This window comes from Ictalurus furcatus, chromosome 20 (assembly GCF_023375685.1).
Source record: "Ictalurus furcatus strain D&B chromosome 20, Billie_1.0, whole genome shotgun sequence".
Taxonomy (NCBI): Eukaryota; Metazoa; Chordata; class Actinopteri; order Siluriformes; family Ictaluridae; genus Ictalurus; species Ictalurus furcatus.
In genome coordinates, this window is record NC_071274.1 from 17,461,891 (window position 1) to 17,479,947 (window position 18,057).

The 18,057-nt window shown below is 38.8% G+C and overlaps 1 protein-coding gene across 2 annotated transcripts in view; it reads right to left on the reverse strand.

Moving 5' to 3' along the window:
• Positions 1-1,320: 1,320 nt before the first annotated feature.
• plpp2a (phospholipid phosphatase 2a) overlaps positions 1,321-18,057 on the reverse strand; it is a 39,652-nt gene continuing 22,915 nt past the window's right edge. The window contains exons 1-6 of one of the 2 annotated variants that reach the window (XM_053651305.1): positions 11,175-14,332; positions 6,919-7,070; positions 5,846-6,108; positions 5,335-5,392; positions 4,431-4,607; positions 1,321-4,342 (exon numbers count right to left, since the gene is read on the reverse strand). In XM_053651305.1, the coding sequence (XP_053507280.1) occupies positions 4,193-4,342; positions 4,431-4,607; positions 5,335-5,392; positions 5,846-6,108; positions 6,919-7,050 (780 nt within the window). In that variant the 5' untranslated portion in view covers positions 7,051-7,070; positions 11,175-14,332 and the 3' untranslated portion in view covers positions 1,321-4,192. Of the gene's footprint in view, positions 4,343-4,430; positions 4,608-5,334; positions 5,393-5,845; positions 6,109-6,918; positions 7,071-11,174; positions 14,333-18,057 lie in introns of those variants that run through there. The other variant, XM_053651304.1, reaches the window with a different exon arrangement.

Below are 18,057 nucleotides of genomic sequence, written 5' to 3' on the forward strand. Positions count from 1 at the left end.
GATTAGGTCTAGATTACTATCTAGTCAAGTAACAAGGTACAGAGAGTTGAGAGTCGGCAGCACACAGTCATCCACAGCCCTGAAACTTTTCCCCCAAAAAACTGGCCATTGGAAAGGGAGATGTGGTGTAAAAAAATGAAACCGTGTCAACCCTGTCATTAATTGTCCCACCTGCTGCTCCTCTTCCACTGAAAATATTCATAGCGTGAGCATGGGGCAGTGTGATTCCTGCCCCAGTAATCCTCTAACACCTATTGCAGTTCCAATTTGTGACCACTAGGTGCAATAATTACAGAAGGCCTAAGACAGGGGTTCCCAAACTTTTCCAGGGCAAGGTCCCCCAAATGGCATTAACATTTGCCCCCCTTTTGCAAGATGTCTTTAAAACACATTAAAAATACAGACTTCTGAATATATCCCCCTTTTTTTAATTAATAATTACATCTTATATCTTTACATTACATTAGGAATTGATTGTGTGTGTGGTTGTCTGAAAGTGAGAATTTATTTTTCACACCAAATTGTTATGGCCCCCCGGGCGCCTCCTGGTGGACCCCAAGTTTGGAAACACTTTGAAAACCACTGGCCTAAGAGGCCATGCATTATTTTTTTTTTCTTCTTATCTTCTCATGATCACAACTTAATTTTCTCCTCATCTCCACATAACAAACAGTTGTTTTCTTGTGATCCCGACATAACGGAAGAAAAAAAAAATATTGCACCTTCGTCATCGCCATCATAAATGTATCAATTGCCCGCTATAGAGATGGACTTTATCTCCGCATTAAGAGAGAGGGGTGTCCCCTTCTCAAGTATCGGACACTAATGTGGCAGTTGTGAATCACTTACAGACAGAGCTATTTCAGCTTGATCAAAGTAAAAATGAATTTGTTCATCCTTGATACTGGAGGATTGCACTAAGCTTTTGCTGCCTCCAGAACAATAAAAACAATGTCGAGTACACAGAAAAATTAAGTTGTGGTCATGAGAAAACAACTTTTGTTATTTCCATATCACGAGAAAACAGCTGTTTATGTGGAAATCACAAGAAAATTAAGTTGCGATCATGAGAAAGCAAGAAAGGAAAAAATAAACAACAATAATGCAAGGCCTCTTAAGGCTTCTGTAAATAATAACTCCATGGAGCTTAATGTGCACTGGCCGCCTCCTGATTGCGCAATACCTAGAAAGACGAGCAAATCAGCAGAACATACCGGTCAGTCGCTAGTTAAACGTCATTGGAGTTGTGAATGAGCACTTTATGAACATTAACATTAATTGTTCTAACACCGTAGCAAAAGAAATTCAGCACCAAGCTAGTACACGAGTAATTGATTTTTATTCATCTACAGTAGTTAAGACATAAAAATGTAAAAATACATTTAGAAAAATATTTCATGTGTGCAATATATTTAAGCCATACAATCAAAAGCTTTGGGAAAGTCAGTGTGCAGGCCACAGTATTGGACAGAACATTAAAACTCACCTGCTCCAGACACTTGGCTTCAAGCATCCACAAACACAGAAATTCGGAGGCCTAATTAGTAATTAGTGGATAGAATAAAAACTGTATCCAGAGGATTCATTCACTTAAAATACATACATATATATATATATATATATATATATATATACATACATACATATATATACATATATATATATATATATATATATATATTATACGTTTATATAAACTGTGCCGTGACTATAAATTTTATAAATGCAGCTTTGGGATCAGACAGATACAGATAGATTAGACTTATTTGTATTATTGTGAACCATTATTTATATAGCATTTCTGATCTGAAGGTTCCAATAACAGACCTTTTTCACCAATGTTTGTTCGTTTGTATTTAATTTTCACTCCATCACTTGAAATGGTCAGGTTTAGCGGCTTATCTTAGTCTTGGTTTTTGGAGGTATTTTCACATTTTAAAGAAAATCCCAAGGGCTCAGAATAGAGCTTAGAAAATATTCCAAAAAACATTTCCAAAAACATATTACATACTAACTGTGAACTATAACGGTAATGTTCGGGCTTGTGTAGGCACTAGAACGAAAAAAAAAAAAAAAAAAATAGATTATTCGAAAATATTCACTGGTATTTGCACTGTTGCACACTGAAGCGGAGTGAAAACGCTTGTTATATGTTATACATTCTGAAGAACCTGTTCCACATTCAATTTAGTACACAAATAAAATAAAAGATGCTTTGCAGTAGGGGAGCTCTCCCCACATTGGGGCCTGCTCTATTTTAAGGCCTTTGGCTTTCGGCAGCTACACCAGAGGAACACAGAGGCGCTCTGTTTGTTGGCGAAAAAAGGGGGGAAAAAAATCACCTCATGCTCAGTAAATATAGAGTGCATTAAAAATCTCGCAAACTAAGCAATGTTGCCGAAATGCACAGCTCATAGTAGTGCTTGTTAGAGTACGTCATGTGCTTAATCTCAATCTGTGAACGTGACACGAATTCACACAAATTCTGTAGATGGAATAAATCAATGTGCAGCTTATAGATCAATTTGCGATGTGAATGTAAAAACTGTATGTACAGTATTTTTTTTTTTCCATTATTAGTCATGTAAGAGTATAAAATGATACACAACTAATGCTGAAAACAAATTTTCCCGTAATTCTTTTTTGCACCAGGGTTCTGCACAGCTTAACAAAGCGAACATCGTGTCCTAATTATATCTGACTTCACTTTTCACCCCAATCTTGTGATCATGTGCTGTAAAGCCCAACACTTGGTTCGTATAAACATGATGGAAATCACGTTCCAGGGAAAGGACACTGGTATGTGTTTCGTATCTAGGGATAGATGAGAAAAAGTTTATGCGCATACACTGAGCATTGCCATGGGGGGAAAAATAATCATATGCTATGAACATTAACAAATCCTAACCATGTGCCTTGGGCAGTTTTTCAAGAGCTGAAGCTTTTTCTGCAGTGAGAACCAGTGCCAGACACACGTGAGATCCATCATGAGGTCTACTCCCAAAGCATTCATGCTAGAAATGACCTTTCTTGAATGCAGCATCAGAGAATTTTACTAATCCAAACAATGGCTACTACATTACACGAGATTACTGAAGATCTGTTCGAACAGCAGTGAGGAAAACTGTTACATCCTTAAGCCTATATTATCATCACTGCACGTTATTTATTTTTATTTGTTTTATACTTTTTAAAATTACGTCAGTTATGAGGTTATATAAACTCTTCTTGTCCCGAAATTCACGTAATAATAAAAAATAAAAATAAAAAACAAACAGTAGGAAAAAGTAATAAGCCTGCAAATATGCAATAGTTAGCTAGTGGTATTTGGTGAAATTAGATAATATCATATAAAATTTGTAATAAAATTGTTTTTAAAAAGTAAAAATTAGTCACATTATGCAGTCCAACTTTGTGAATGTGTTGGGGGATTTTTATACATAAAACACTACTGCCATTCACCAGGAGGGTCATAACTATAATCAACCACCACAGGATATATTTTCATTAAAAAGAAGTCTTAAAACTATATTTTTAAAAAAACGGCAACTTCACAACGTAGTGGATGAGGAATGCATTTGAACTCTACCTCACATGTTTTCAGTGGCACGGCTTCTTGAAATTCGACGGACCGACCCACGACCGATCTCTACGCTTCACTTGGGAACTGTTTTCAAACCGTTTTCAGATGCCTTCAAATCAGGTGAAGTTGTTGCATTTTGATACAATTTAAAAGTCTGTTTCTTAGAATCAAAAAAAAAAATTCTATTGATTGTTTTATGATTTGTGCTTTAGTCCTAAAAAATGATTTGTGTAATCGGATAAAGTATAAATATATCAGACCCTCTACAGGAAGGACAAAATATAGGGATACTATATGATGCCGCATACATACATACATACATACATACATACACGCACACACACAGGCATATAAAGGAGAGATTATCCACGTGTGGAGGCGAGTCTGTAGTCAGTGCCACTCAGCTTTAGTGGCTACAGTAGCTGCACTGATGCCTCTGGGATGCAGATGTGGGGGAATTATTGAGCAGCACTGCAGCCTGTCCAGTGGTTTATATATATATATATATATATATATACACACACACACATACACACACACATACATACACACACACTTTCTGGTTTTGGTATGATACCGGTACACACCATCCACAAAGCCAAAAGTCTCTCATACGGTCCCAGAAAAGCTGCAATGGTGATTCCTCTCTTGATCGATTATCTGCAGGCTTGGTTTGCGCTCCGATTCGTCGGTCTCCGACATCTCGGTTTGCGGTTGGCGCGGAAGACGTTCCTTGAAAAAATCTGAGACGTACCGCACCTGCGGGGTGTTTCGTGCCTAATTACTCAAAAATGCATTTTGAATAGAATACAAGGTTTTTGCAACGTCACATCAAGTTGAAACTTACATTGAGAATGGCGATGAGCGCCCCCTGCAAGAGGCCCACGAGTACATCGCTCCAGTGGTGTTTGTAATCAGACACCCGCGTGTATCCAACGTAAATCGCGAATGCAACCAAGAAGAACTGAATCGTTGGTCGGAGAAGACGTGCCCATTTGAATGCCATGCGTGCCTGCACATATAACTAGAGAGAGCGAGAAAAAAAAAAAGGTAAGTGTTAGGATGATAATAAATACTCATTTTATAGATAGATAGATTGATAGATCGATCGATCGATCGATCGATCTCAAACCTGTAAACTCCTAGTCCAAACATAATACATATTAATAATTCTCCCAGATATAGGTACAGTTATTAAAACACCTAGCTTTTGGGGAAATGCCCTCTAAAACCTGTGTATTTTCCCAGGAAATTAATCCTGAACCAGTTTATTCAAAGAAAAAGAAATAGGTTTGGGAAAGTATTACATTGTAGGGAGAAGTACCATGATTTCTTTAGCTAACAGAAACTCTGAGGAATTTTAGGAGAATTCAGGAAGCAAACATTCAAGCTTTAACACAGGAAATTCTCAGCATCCAGTGGCTTGTGTGGGTGTGAGGAACATTATAATTTTACTATTAGCGTGTTTGAACAGGACAGGAATGCCTCTTGAACTGAAAGCATTATCTCAGACACATCTCCGGCGCAGGCTAATATTACTTATGCATCACTTTCTCTAGGCGAAATTTCACTAACTGCTGCTGTGAACCAGTTTGCGATGATGTCTTTAAGAAAAAGCATTCTGGGATGGTTCTGCATTAAAAATAACCTTCAGTCTCTTGGGAAGTGAATGTTGCCAAGTGTGGGGGTTGTTAAACTGTCTGCATGAATACCTGAAATGATGAATGAAATGTGAGACGGTGTCAACTCACCGCCAAAAACAGCATGCAGTACATCCCAAAAGATGAGTGGCCAGAGTAGAAGGACAACCTGGAGCAGGGAGAAGGAAAGTGAAATAGTTAGGATCATTTATCTAATTCATTTGACCAAATGTAAAAACTTTAGCTAGAACATTGAAGGCTTTACAAAAAATACACAGGAGTAAGCTGGTGCCTTTACTCAAGACTTCAGCCAAACAAACAAACAAACAAACAAACAAACAAACAAATAAATAAATAAATAAATAGAAGAATTATTAGAAGAATACAGCATGTACATAAATATAGAAGGTTGAGGAAAGCTCCCGAGTGTGTATTTATGGAGAAAAAAAAGAGGGTTCTGTAGAACAAACAAAATAAAAAGGTCAAATCCTACAATCACACAAGAGAGAAGAAACAGGAAGCAAGAACTACAGCTGACACCACAAAGAAACAAACACAGGAAGTGAGGTCAACAACAGCATGACCTTCAGTCCTGGCCTTTCTGTCTCTCGGCGGCGTGTACCTTGATTCGGTGACGTTGTGTTTGTTTCCCGTGCAGTTTATGTTGAGCATGTAGCCCTTGCACACGCTCGGCGCGCACACGGCCATGAAGTTGGGCCGCGGGCGCCCGATTGTGAATTTGGCCATTTCTGTGAGAGACTGACTCACACAGGCGCCGAACAGGAAGGTTCCCACGACTTTATAGAGCGCTGCAGCGTACTGGTTAAAGTCTGAGTTTGAGTAGAGGCGCTTGCTGTAGACCAGGTAGGCTTCTCCTGTGGTAATCTGTACAGGAATAGAAAAAAGAAGAAAAAAAAAAAAAAAAATAGAAGAGACTGATAAGACAGTTAATGAAATACATCATGCTAACATGGCTGGCAAATGGGGGCTAAATCGCATCCTTGCTTTGGAGAATTTCTATCTGGCCCTGGCAAACAGAAAAAGAACTGTGTGGTTACTAGTGTAAGGAAAATAAGTTTGGAACCGCCAATTAACCAGACATCTCACTGACGTTCATTACTGAGCTACCATGATCACCAATCATCTGAAATGGTTTCAGTAACATTCAGATGTGACAAATTAATAGCAAAAAAAACCCAACATAATGTATCTCAGAAAGGTGTTGAGCCATCTGAACAGCTTCAACACCTTGGACTGAACGCCATTCTTCCAAAAGATATTCCCTCAAATGATGATAGTGCACAGCGATCTCCAACACGTCACTCCAAAATCTCCCATAGGTGTAAAATTTGTTTGGGATCTGGTGACTTTTAAGGCCAAAGCATATGATTTACATCATTTTCATCCTTATCAAATCATTCAATGAACTCTGTGGATGAGGGCGGGGTTATCCTGGAAGAGACCACTCCCATCAGGGGTGAAGTACTTCATTATAGGACAAAAGGTGACTGTTCAGAAAAACTTTGTTGATTTACAGGGAGTCTTCCTTTGAAGGGGACACCAACAATGGCAACAAAACACCTAACAAAGCCTTTATTGCTTCCTTTAATTTGTCGCCCATCTGTAATTTCCAACTAAGTTTAGTACTGGTAATTTCTGGTAATGTAACCATGAAGATGTCAGGTACAGTCTCACAATGATGATGGAACAGACGATGGTGACGGCAGCCATCATGCTGTGTGAGATGGTGTCGGACTTGTACGGGTAACGAATGCTCTCGTCTTCGCAGTGCACGCCTCGCTGGTATGGCTGGAACATGATGGTCATGATCACGAATGGCAGTGCCGCTGAGGGGGGAAAAAAAACAAACAAAAAACGGGACATTCACTCAGAAAAGGGTTTCTCAGAAATAGAAATAATCAATATCATGTTAAATTAAATTTGAAAAAAAAAAACGTTTTTACAATTTAAAATTTTAATCATAAAAACACAAACAACAGTAAAGATGTTAATATATTTCACAAACCGAAAACTAAAAGTGTTTGCCATTTATTACAAAATTTTTTACTTAATGTGATCCTACTAAGTCTCAAATAATTTAGGTTGACAGAAACCTTTGGAACCCCTGACATAGAAATTCACAGATAAGCATACAAGTCCTCTTGATAAACCCGATACAACCTAAACACCATTTTCACAGTTGCTCCAAATGGTATTTTAGGTCCCCTTCAAAAGTATTGGAACAGCAAGGCCAATTCTTTTGTTTTTGCTATACAGTAAAACCATTTGGGTTTGAGATCAAAGGATGAAAAGATAAGACGCTAGAACAGAACTGCGGTGTTTATTTCTTCATACTTTACATCTAGATGTGTTAAACAACTTCGACCCTTTGTTTTTAACCCACCCATTTTTCACCTGATCAGGAACATGTGAGTGACAGATTTTCTTGTTGCCCAGGTGTACGCTGTTAAATTACTTGTTTAAACAATGAATAGCTCTGGATGTCTACTCTTGGTTTGAGTCCTGAGTGTCACCTATGAAGACTGCATTTGTTGTTAAAAAAATATGAAGATCAGAGAGCTGTCTACTGGAGAAAAACAAGCCATTCTGAAGCTGAGAAAAGAGGGAAAATTGATCGGAGCTATTGCACAAGAATTGGGCATAGCCAATACAACAATTTGGAATGTCCTGAAAAAGAAAGAAAGACTAAAAATATTGAGGCCATACCACAAGATGCAAACCACTCATCAGCAGTAAGAATCGGAAAGCCAGATGTGCCACAAAGGTTCCGGGAACCAAGATTAACACTATGAAAATGATGGAACGGCCAAAATGTGGAGAAAGAAAGGATCTGTTCATGATCCAAAACATAGGTGATTGTAAAACTCATGATGGTAGCAGCAGAATGAAATGAAAAGTTAACAGTCTGCTAATTTACCAAAAAAATAAATGCATCCAATCTAATTGGGAGGAACTTCAACATTCAGCAAGACAATGACCCAAAACACACCACCAACTCAACAAAGGACTCCATTAGGAGGAAAAAGTGTAAGGCTTCAAACCTGCCAAGACAATCACCAGACCTTAACCCCACTGAGCAGCATTTCACCTCCTTAAACGGAGACTCAAGGGACAAACCCCCTGAAACAAACGATAAGTGAAAGAAGTTGTGGTACAATCCTGGAAAAGCAGCAATAAAGAAGAATGCAACAGTTTGGTGATGTCAGTGGGTCACCGGCTTGATGTAGTTACCGAAATATTAATATTAGTGTTATTTATTTTAAGAACTACATGATCCAATACTTTTGATCATCAACTTGTATGGTGTGCGACCAAAGGTGTCACGTTCAAAGTTTATAAACATGTCTAGATGTAAATTACAGGAAATTAAAGCTATGGTCTCATTCATTTTTTGAGCTTAAATCCACATGTCTTCAGTGTATAGCAAAAACAAAAAAATTGGCCATGCTGTTCCAATACTTTCAGAGGGGACTGTATAATTTTATAATCTATTGTCTACGAGAAAATTTTATTCATTACACAGCCCAATTTGAGAACCAGAACAGACTTAAGGAGTCAATAGTGTATTTTATGGCTTGTCTTTTATGTTTTATTTTATCTCCTTTATTTCCTTTCCTTTATTCACATCTGTAGTTATTATTTTTTTTGTGTGTGTGTTTTACTGTAAGTTCTACTGTGCTGAGAATGATTGTGAACATATGCTGCTATCTGGAACTAAACTTCCATTGTATTACAGACATTTGGACAACCGAATAAAATCAGCCTAAAATACATTTTTGTCTAAAGAGCCACTGCAATGTAGTCGGATCAGATTGATCAAGACGGCTCCTGTCCTTATCCATGAACTTCTGTGAAAGTGTGTGCCACGATTTTATTGTTTAGTCATCGCATTACAAGGCAAACAAAGCTGCATGGATTTCAAATAAAGCCAGTAACACAAACATGCATCTTGTACGTTTTCTTTATCTAAAGCTCAAGAAGATGAAAACTAAGTAGAAAGGATGTCGAGTTAAATCTAACTTTAGTTTGTATTAGAAGTATTACAGACAAAATGTTTTGGATCTGCATTTGAACTGGTTTGTATTCTGTAGTAGAAGGTTCACGAAGGAAAAGCTAGAATAGCTGCAATATAGGCTCTATATTTGCTCGGCTAATATTTGTGAAGTTGGATGACAATACTCTAGAGCTGCAACAACTAATCGATAATAATCGATTATGGAAATCGTTGTCAACGAATCTCATTATCAATTAGTTGGTCTGCGCACAGTATATTTACTCATTACGTTACTTCTGTTCCGAAAACACGCTTTGGAGAGTAACTTCTAAAGTTGTGTCCCCGATGCACTACCGTCTCAGTGCAGTGTTTCTCATCAGGGGGTCCGCAGACCCCTAGTGGTCAGTGGTGTAATTGCAGGGGGTCCGTAGGAAAGTTTTTTAAATGTTTAAGTAATATAATGTATATATTTTTTGTTAAATGTATCAAAACATATTCAAATGAGATGTTTTAAAATGAATCAATTTGGTTAATCGCAAATATCATGTTAGCTGAGCTGACGATCGTTCATCGATGGATTTATTTTAAATGTATTTACAAATGAAATAATATGCAAAAACCTCTGAGTGGTAGACAAGTTCAAGTGTCGCACTGATGGATAAAATAAACAAAGGATAATTCAGAGAGTCAAATTAAATGTCACACCAACAACAAATAAACAATATACAATAAATCTTAATGTTTTGATTAAATTTTAATGTTAATATTATTAATGTTAAATATTAATAAAATAAAGCAACATACATAGAAATGACTGTTTAATATATAGCCTATAACTGCTGTGGAGTGAGGGGGTCCTTGTGGATCATTTGAAATATGCTAGGGGTCCAAAGCTCAACAAAAGGTTGAGAACCACTGGTCTACTGTATGACGTTTAGAAAGGTAATAATAATATCGTCTCAAATGAAACACATTAGTTTTTTACTAACCTGAAAGTTTGCCCCACCCCATCCGATTAATCAAAAAAATAATAAGCCAACTAATAGATTATGAAAATAATCATGAGTTACAGCCCTACAATACTCATCAAATAAATCTTTAATGCGATCTTAATTAGATAGCAGATTGTATATATTTTTTTTTCCAATAAAGTTTTATTGAGAAGAAAAACAAACCGACTGACACACAGCAACAATCATTCACAGATTGTATATTTTTACGCAGCTACTAAAAATAGAATCCATGACTGTCCAAAAGAGCAAATGCCACAACAGACATGTAAAAACAGATAAATCCTCACTAATGCAGTCCACACTGGGGCTGATAACACACTCAACGTTTTTATTCTTCTGCACATTCCTTAAATGACTTCAACAGACAGATAGACCCAGCAGTCAGCATTTGCGAATTGTAAACACATCCACAGGTTCTCGTGTGTGTATTTATCTTTAACGTCTGCAGTTATAGGTGTCTCCCAGTTAATACCCTAGTAGATGTGTATCCATGCTGCTGATGTGCAATGACTAAAGCAGATGTCTTATCTTCTGCTTTCTCACAAAAAGCTAAAAGATGCTGGTTCGGCTGGACATGGAAATAATGAGAACATCTGACCAAAAAAAAAAAACAAAAAACAAAAAAAAACCCACAACTTGTCATGTTATAGAGATACTGGAAACTGCAACATCCACAAAGAAAAGGGCAGCACGGAAAAAAACTTTAATTCTGGCTGTACAAAAATGCTGAAACTGGAGACTCCTTCCATGAACGTTAAATAAAATACATTTTAAAACCTCTTCACATCAACAATTACACTCTTTTTTCCCCCGTTGTAAAATCCGATGTGTCCGCCGTACAAGTCCCTGTGAATGAGCTGTTGCTATAGAAACGATAATGTGTTAGAACAAGAGCATTAAATGTGACGTACACTGTTATTTACCTTGTAGTAGAGCTACTTTCAGAGCTGCCTGTTCTCACCAAAGACAAAAAAAAAATCGAATGCACTGTGGTAGGATAAAAACTAATCCGCTGCGTCTGTGGTGACATCATGCTGATTCATGCTTATTTTCTGTGAAGATAGATATGACATCTGTGGTTCCATTTAAAGTTGAAGCATGTGATTACTTCTGCTTTTAGTTTTTCCCCAGGGTCTAATCGTTTCAAAACTGATGTGTGAGTGTGAATACAGGAGATGGTATGGTCATCTCTTCCAAAAGATTTTCTGAAAGTGTTTTTTTTTTTTTTTACACCTCTTCTTTTTAAATTGTGAAAAAGTATTTGCTCCATCCTGATTTCTTCTGTTTTTTGTGTACATCTCAAAATAAATAGTTTGAGATTTTTCGAAATGCAGCATAAAACAAAAGGCAGCATGAGTAAACACACAATACAGTTATTTATTTTTATTGAAGCAAAAAAAGTTATCACCTACCACCCATGTGAAAAAACTAACTGCCCCGTTAAACCCCTTAAAATCTGGTTGTGAGAACTTTAGCAGCAACAACTGCAACCAAATGTTTCAGATAACCGGAGATCAGCGTTTCACTTATTTCTAGGACTACGGCTTACTCCTATGCTTTGGATCATTGTCTTGCTGTATGATCCAGTTGCGCATGAGTTTCAACTTACAGACTGAAGACCGGACATTCTCCTTTAGGATTTTCTGGTAGAGAGCAGACTTCATGTTTCCATCAATTACTGCAAGTTGCCCAGGCCCTGAAGGAGCAAAGCATCCCCACACCATCACACTTCCACCACCGTGCTTGACTGTAGCTATGATGTTCTTTTTGTGGAATTCTGTGTTTGGTTTACGACAGATGTAACGGGACTCCTGTCATCCAAACAGTTCCACTTTCAACTCATCAATCCACAGAACATTCTCACAAAAGGTTTGAGGATGATCAAGGTTGTCATATCGCCCAGTCCCAGCATATACGTGTGGACAGCTGATGCTTTGACTTCAGAAAGAGTCTATTTCTTTACATACAGCTACACTAAGAGCTTGGTCGACACAAATGTAGCCTCCAGTAAAACCCTTGCTGACCAAACACAAAGGCCTGGTGTATATTTAAAGCTTACAAAGCAAAGAGAAGGACTCAGGAAATCTGGCTGCTCTCCAGAGTTCATAAACTCCCACCATGGTAGTGGAAACGACGCTCATTCTGGCCGAGTGTTTGATGATAAACCCGTCCAGCTAAATGATGTCCGGAACAATGAAGTTGTTTCGGGAAATCGTTAAACTTGAAAAAGAATAGGCGCTCTATACAAACACAAAGACGTAATGTGACTCATCCAGACATGGAGACGTTCAGTGACGTCAGCGCATCGCATAAAATCGTGCAGATACAGGTCAAAAGCTTGATGGGGTAAAAATGTGATCTCAGCCACTTTGACCACGGCATGATTGTTGGTGCCAGACAGGCTGGAGGATTTCAGAAACTACCGATCTGCTGGAATTTTCACACACGAAACTGTCTCTAGAGTCTACACAGAATGATGCACAAAGCGTCAAAACATCCAGTGATGAATGGCCAGACAGGTTCACGTTGACAGGAAGACTACGGTAGTACAAATAACAACTCTTTACCAACGCGGTGAGCAGAAACGCAGGTCAGATTGCATACAAATTTTCCGACTGAGAGCACATTCTGAAGAACATGTTCCTCCGACACCACAGCAATTTGCCAATATGCACATTATTTTTTTTTATGCTGCGGAACGTCCACAAAACAAGTTAGTTCCTGTTATCACTCACAATAGTTAATAACAAGATACTCCCTGACCAGAATCTCTCTTTTTCTCTTAATAAACGAGTGCAGTAAGCAGGGTTGTGTTGTAGAGAAAGAAGACTTTCCCATGTTGGACAAAATAAAGGAACAGTTTTACCTCTGACAGCTATAAACATTCATTCCCTCACCAGCCTCTCTTTTTTTTCCCCCCTCTGTCTTAAAGGAAATAAGACCCAAATAAAAATTTTAAAAAAAAACAACAGTGTCATGTTTCTGAGAAACTGGAAACCACAAAGTTGGAAAATTTAAAGGAATAGTTTTAACGAGCACTGACACTGGAGACTCCTTCCAAAAAACGCTAAACGTCACCTCACAGAAAACTTCACCGTATCAGCAATTACTCACATTTTTTTTTAAATCATGTGTACGTGAATGAACTGTCACAGTTTGTATTAAGAGCGCACAGAAATAAGCCAGCAGTACTGTCAGAGCTATTGTTATAGAAAATGAATCAACACCTCCTGACCTTCTGAGTAGAGAATTTCACCGCTCTAGTTAAAAATTTCTGACTTCTCGATCAGCTTTCTAGCAAATTAAGTAACAAGATCTAACAAAAAAAGGGTCATCAACTCAGTCAGTACACGATCTCCTCGCCTTTTTTTGGGATCGTCGCACCCAAAAATGCTCGAGTTTGCTGCGGCTTTTTTCAAAAGCTTTGGATGCAACTTGCAGAGTTTTTTTGTGCCATATATTTATTTTTATGTTTGCTGAAAACTACACGCATTGGCGAAAATGCAACTGCACGAAATTGCTGTCGTGATGATGTCACATGACGTGTCTTGCCCCAAATCTGCGGAAAACTTTGCGGTAATTTAGAAAAATCGCAAGCTCCTCGGAATATTGCGGAATTAGCTTGATTTTGTGTTCGTTTATGCAAACGCAATATCGCGAAAGCCTGGAGGGACCGTCGATCCATCTACTATCCCCACATAGTTTGAATTCTGGACTTGATAGATAGAATACACAAAATATTGCAGGTTAGCATGAGAGAACACATATTTCTCTCTCTCCCTCACTAACACACACACACACACACACACACACACACACACACGTCCAACAGTTTCTGATCCAAGAGAAGCATTCCTCATTGATGTGAAACCCAGAAAGCAGAAACAGCCGTGCTATTGCAGAACTGAGAGATCCAGAATGCACCATTTGTCATAACAGCAGAGCAAAGAGGACAGCTCATATACACATACACACACACACACACACACACACACACACGCACCGGTGGACCTTCTTAACAAAATGACCGTCTAATTACAGGCTTTCGCTTTGATTTTGAATTGTGGGAGATTTCTGTAACGGCTGAGGAGGCGGTCATTTAAAATCTGGCACATGGCATGATCTAACGAAGACAAACTGAGGACACAAACTGCACCGTGCTAATTAATCAGCGAGACTAAAGAGTTGGCCGAGTTAATGGCGTTTTAACAAAAACGGTTCCAGATGGGATTTTTTTCATATAAACACACTCCTGACTGATGCAGCTTTAAAAGCAAATGGTGTTGATCCAGAGGCTTTTGGGAGGACAGGATTTGAAGTCAGGATTAAACTGAGGGCTAGAATTTGAAATTTATGAGGCAGATCTGCATAATTTAGTGTGCGAAAGTTCTCTCAAAGCAGAATGTTTACCTCAGGAACGACGTGTTTTTTTTTTTCCCCCCCCATGTAGTTTCTTGACCAATTAAGTAAACGCTCTTTTTTTAATCTCAGCCGACTTCAACATCCTTCATCACAGAGTCCAGAGACATTCGAGGAGGTGCACCTGGCTGGTGCAGGAAAAAGCAGAACAGCCTGTTGCTCTTCAAAAGCCTAATGCGTGATGTCATGCATGAAGGCCACAGTAACTTCATTGTGCCATCAGGAAATGCATGTCTGTACAGCGGCAGCGAGTTCGCGTTTCAGTCTCGGTCTAACCTCTGCTTAGAGTAACAGACAAGCGGAAACTTTGGGATGTCTGGAGAAAATGTGCTGCTTCTCTCGTGCACTAAGTAAACGCTGACTGCAGCGTTTTCCTGGAATTATCCGTGGCCACTAATATGGTTTTATTTCAAAGCTACAGATGGTCACACCAAACTGCCTTTTCAACTAACCACAAAGGTGGAGAAACCAAGCATTCCGAGATGCTGTATGCACTTTTCCACATGATTCATACACCGAGGCAAATAGAGCATGGAACGGAAACGACGCCATCGCTAATCTGCTTTCAGACTTGGCAGTATTTCTCAGTGGTTTATTCAGCTCTCCGGTTTTTCACTGGAGATGTTGGTAGTGCTTGCATGACCATCCCTCAGGAAATCTGGAACATGGGAACACTAAAGCTTTTCCAAAAAAAACACTGTTAGGGGAAATTTTCCCTTTGGATAGTATGGAAAAAGGATGCACCCAGTTATTTTGATCCAGATTGAATAGTGGGAGGGGGAAAGATGATATCGAGCATAACGGATGTTTTCGTAATGAGAGAATGGGTCACGTACCCATGTAATAACAAACAAGTACAAACGGTTTGGGATAACAAAAGATGGATTGGCATCGGAAAGTAATCTAACAGGAAATCAGAAAGAGTGTGCCTCTTTCATGGGGGAACCTCCACTTCCTAGGGTGGTGGTGGCTCAACGGTTAAGGCTCAAGCACCGCCAGTCTGCCACTGTTGGTCCCTTGAGCAAGGCCCTTAACCCTCTCTGCTCCAGGTAGCGCTGTATCATGGCTGACCCTGCGCTCTGACCCCAACTTCCTAACATGCTCGGATATGCAAAAAAATATTAATTTGACTGTGCTGTAATGTATATGTGACAAATAAAGGCTTCTTCTTCAGACATCAATTACAAGTCAACTACAATTTTTGAACAACCTCATTTCGACCAGTCACCACCGTTCTCCATGATGTGGCCAATATCTCTCGAAGTATATTACAATATACAGCTAGAATACATTTCTTTCCATTTTTCCCCTCAAGATGTTTATTTATGTGTTTAATTTACATAGATATAAAACTAGACATGTGCAAGTGTTAATTTGTCCACTGCTTATCCGAACAGGCAGGGGAAAGAAAGAAAAAAAGAAAAGAAGAATTTTACTACAAATCCCTAGACTGCATCAGTGGACGAGATTGCTATTGCTTAAAAAAAAAAAACGTGCACCATGTAACAGTAAGAAGGCAGGGACACAAAGGTCTGGTGTGATCGACACTTAAATATTGACCAGCTTTTCTAGTCTTTTATCTTCTGTTGACTCACAAGGATAAGCCACGTGAAATCACTGGTCAAAGTTCACCTTTATAAAGTGAAAGTAACCACCATCAGAAGTAGTGATCCGATAATCTGAGAAATCGCAAAAGCGTCAGTTTCAGTTTTCAAGATCAGTCATGAAGTTAATCCAATCTCTGTACTATTTTAAAGAAAGCAGGATTCCTTGTGAGCCATACAGAGGCTGGGCTCAAAGTACACTTAAACCAAGATTTAAATCACAGGACGATCTACTTTGAAGATAAAAGTCCATACTTAAACACATTCAATATATTCATATTGAAATATTTGTGATGGGTTTAGTGATTCTGGGGCTGCTGTTTTTTCATTATTCCTGAGACACTACACAGGGTGACATTGCCAACGTAATTACAATGGGGTTGAATAGGAGAACAAATTTCACTGATCTCGAACAAAAGTGTTACCGGTCAAGTTTTGCTGTTAGCTCCTAAAAACAAAACAGCAAGCTCTTATTTTCTCTTCTCTAATTCTCTTTTCCTGCAAACTTCAATGTCATATTAATTAGAAATCCAATCTAGAAGCTGGACTTTCAGAATGCAATGAAGCTACACGACGTGGTTGTCACCGAGACTCAGCTCAGCTAGTTAACGATCTAGAAGATGATGAGCACAGACAATGGTGTTGATGTTTCGGAGGCTGATCTGTTGGAGTAGAGTTTACAGATGAAGAGGTGAAAGAGCTGGACAGACTACAGGACTAAAGTGCTGCTGCATTGCTCTTTTTTTTAGCAAGTATGGATCTCCGCAGGTCGGAGTAATAGGCATGTCGAAAGGTTTCTCTTATTGGTGGAAATGAGGTCTGTGGTTAACATAAACGTCTGAAATAAGGTCTGTGGTTAACACAAGCTCAATATATTTTCACGCTTTATTCTACGACATAAAATACATCAGTAACACCTAACTCATGATTTTGTTAAGCTTTTACATGTCTTGAAAAAGGCGGTCATTAACAAGTGGCCAAACGGGACTACAGAGGTTGTCCGGGACATTAAACATCATCATGCCGAACAGGAAAACTCATCTACTACAGCCACGCTGTGTTTATACTTGCAAACTATTCCAACTCAAACTTTCCAACTTGTGGATTTATCAATGTATAGTATTTTCCAATTGTAGTGCTATAAATTCTATCGGAAGCTTGTAGTTCGTTTATAGCCTAACTTTTATACTTCTGGCGATGGTATTTAGGCTTCAAAATTCATAAAAGTTGTGTTCATTTGTGAAGATTATCTTGAACAAAACGTCTAAGAATCATAAACTTTTTTTGGTCACCAAGCTTATTTTCTGCAACAATCCAAAAGCCATTATTGTCAAGAGAATCAGGGTGATGCGACCGTCCGGGTCAGCCTACAAAAATACATCATCCCTACAGCAAAGCAATTTACCTTATGTGTAAATTACAGCGCTATCAGCCAGTTGAAATCGACATGCTCCCCCCATATCTGTATTTGCCAAAGCCATATCTCCCTGCAGGTCTCGCCTGGTTTCCCACTGATGCTAATCAGGGTTGAGCCTGGCCAGTACCTCCATGGGAAACCTCATGGGGAAAACTAAGGTTGTTGTTGTTGGAAGTGGTATTAGTGAGGCCAGCAGGGGGCGCTCACCCTGTAGTCTGTGTGGGGCCTAATGCCGCAGTATAGTGACGGGGACACTATATTGTAAAAACCGAGGTCCTGACTCTCTGTGGTCATTAAAAATCCCAGGACACTTATCGTAAAAGAGTAGGGGTATAACCACGGTGTCCTGGTAAAAATCCCCCATTA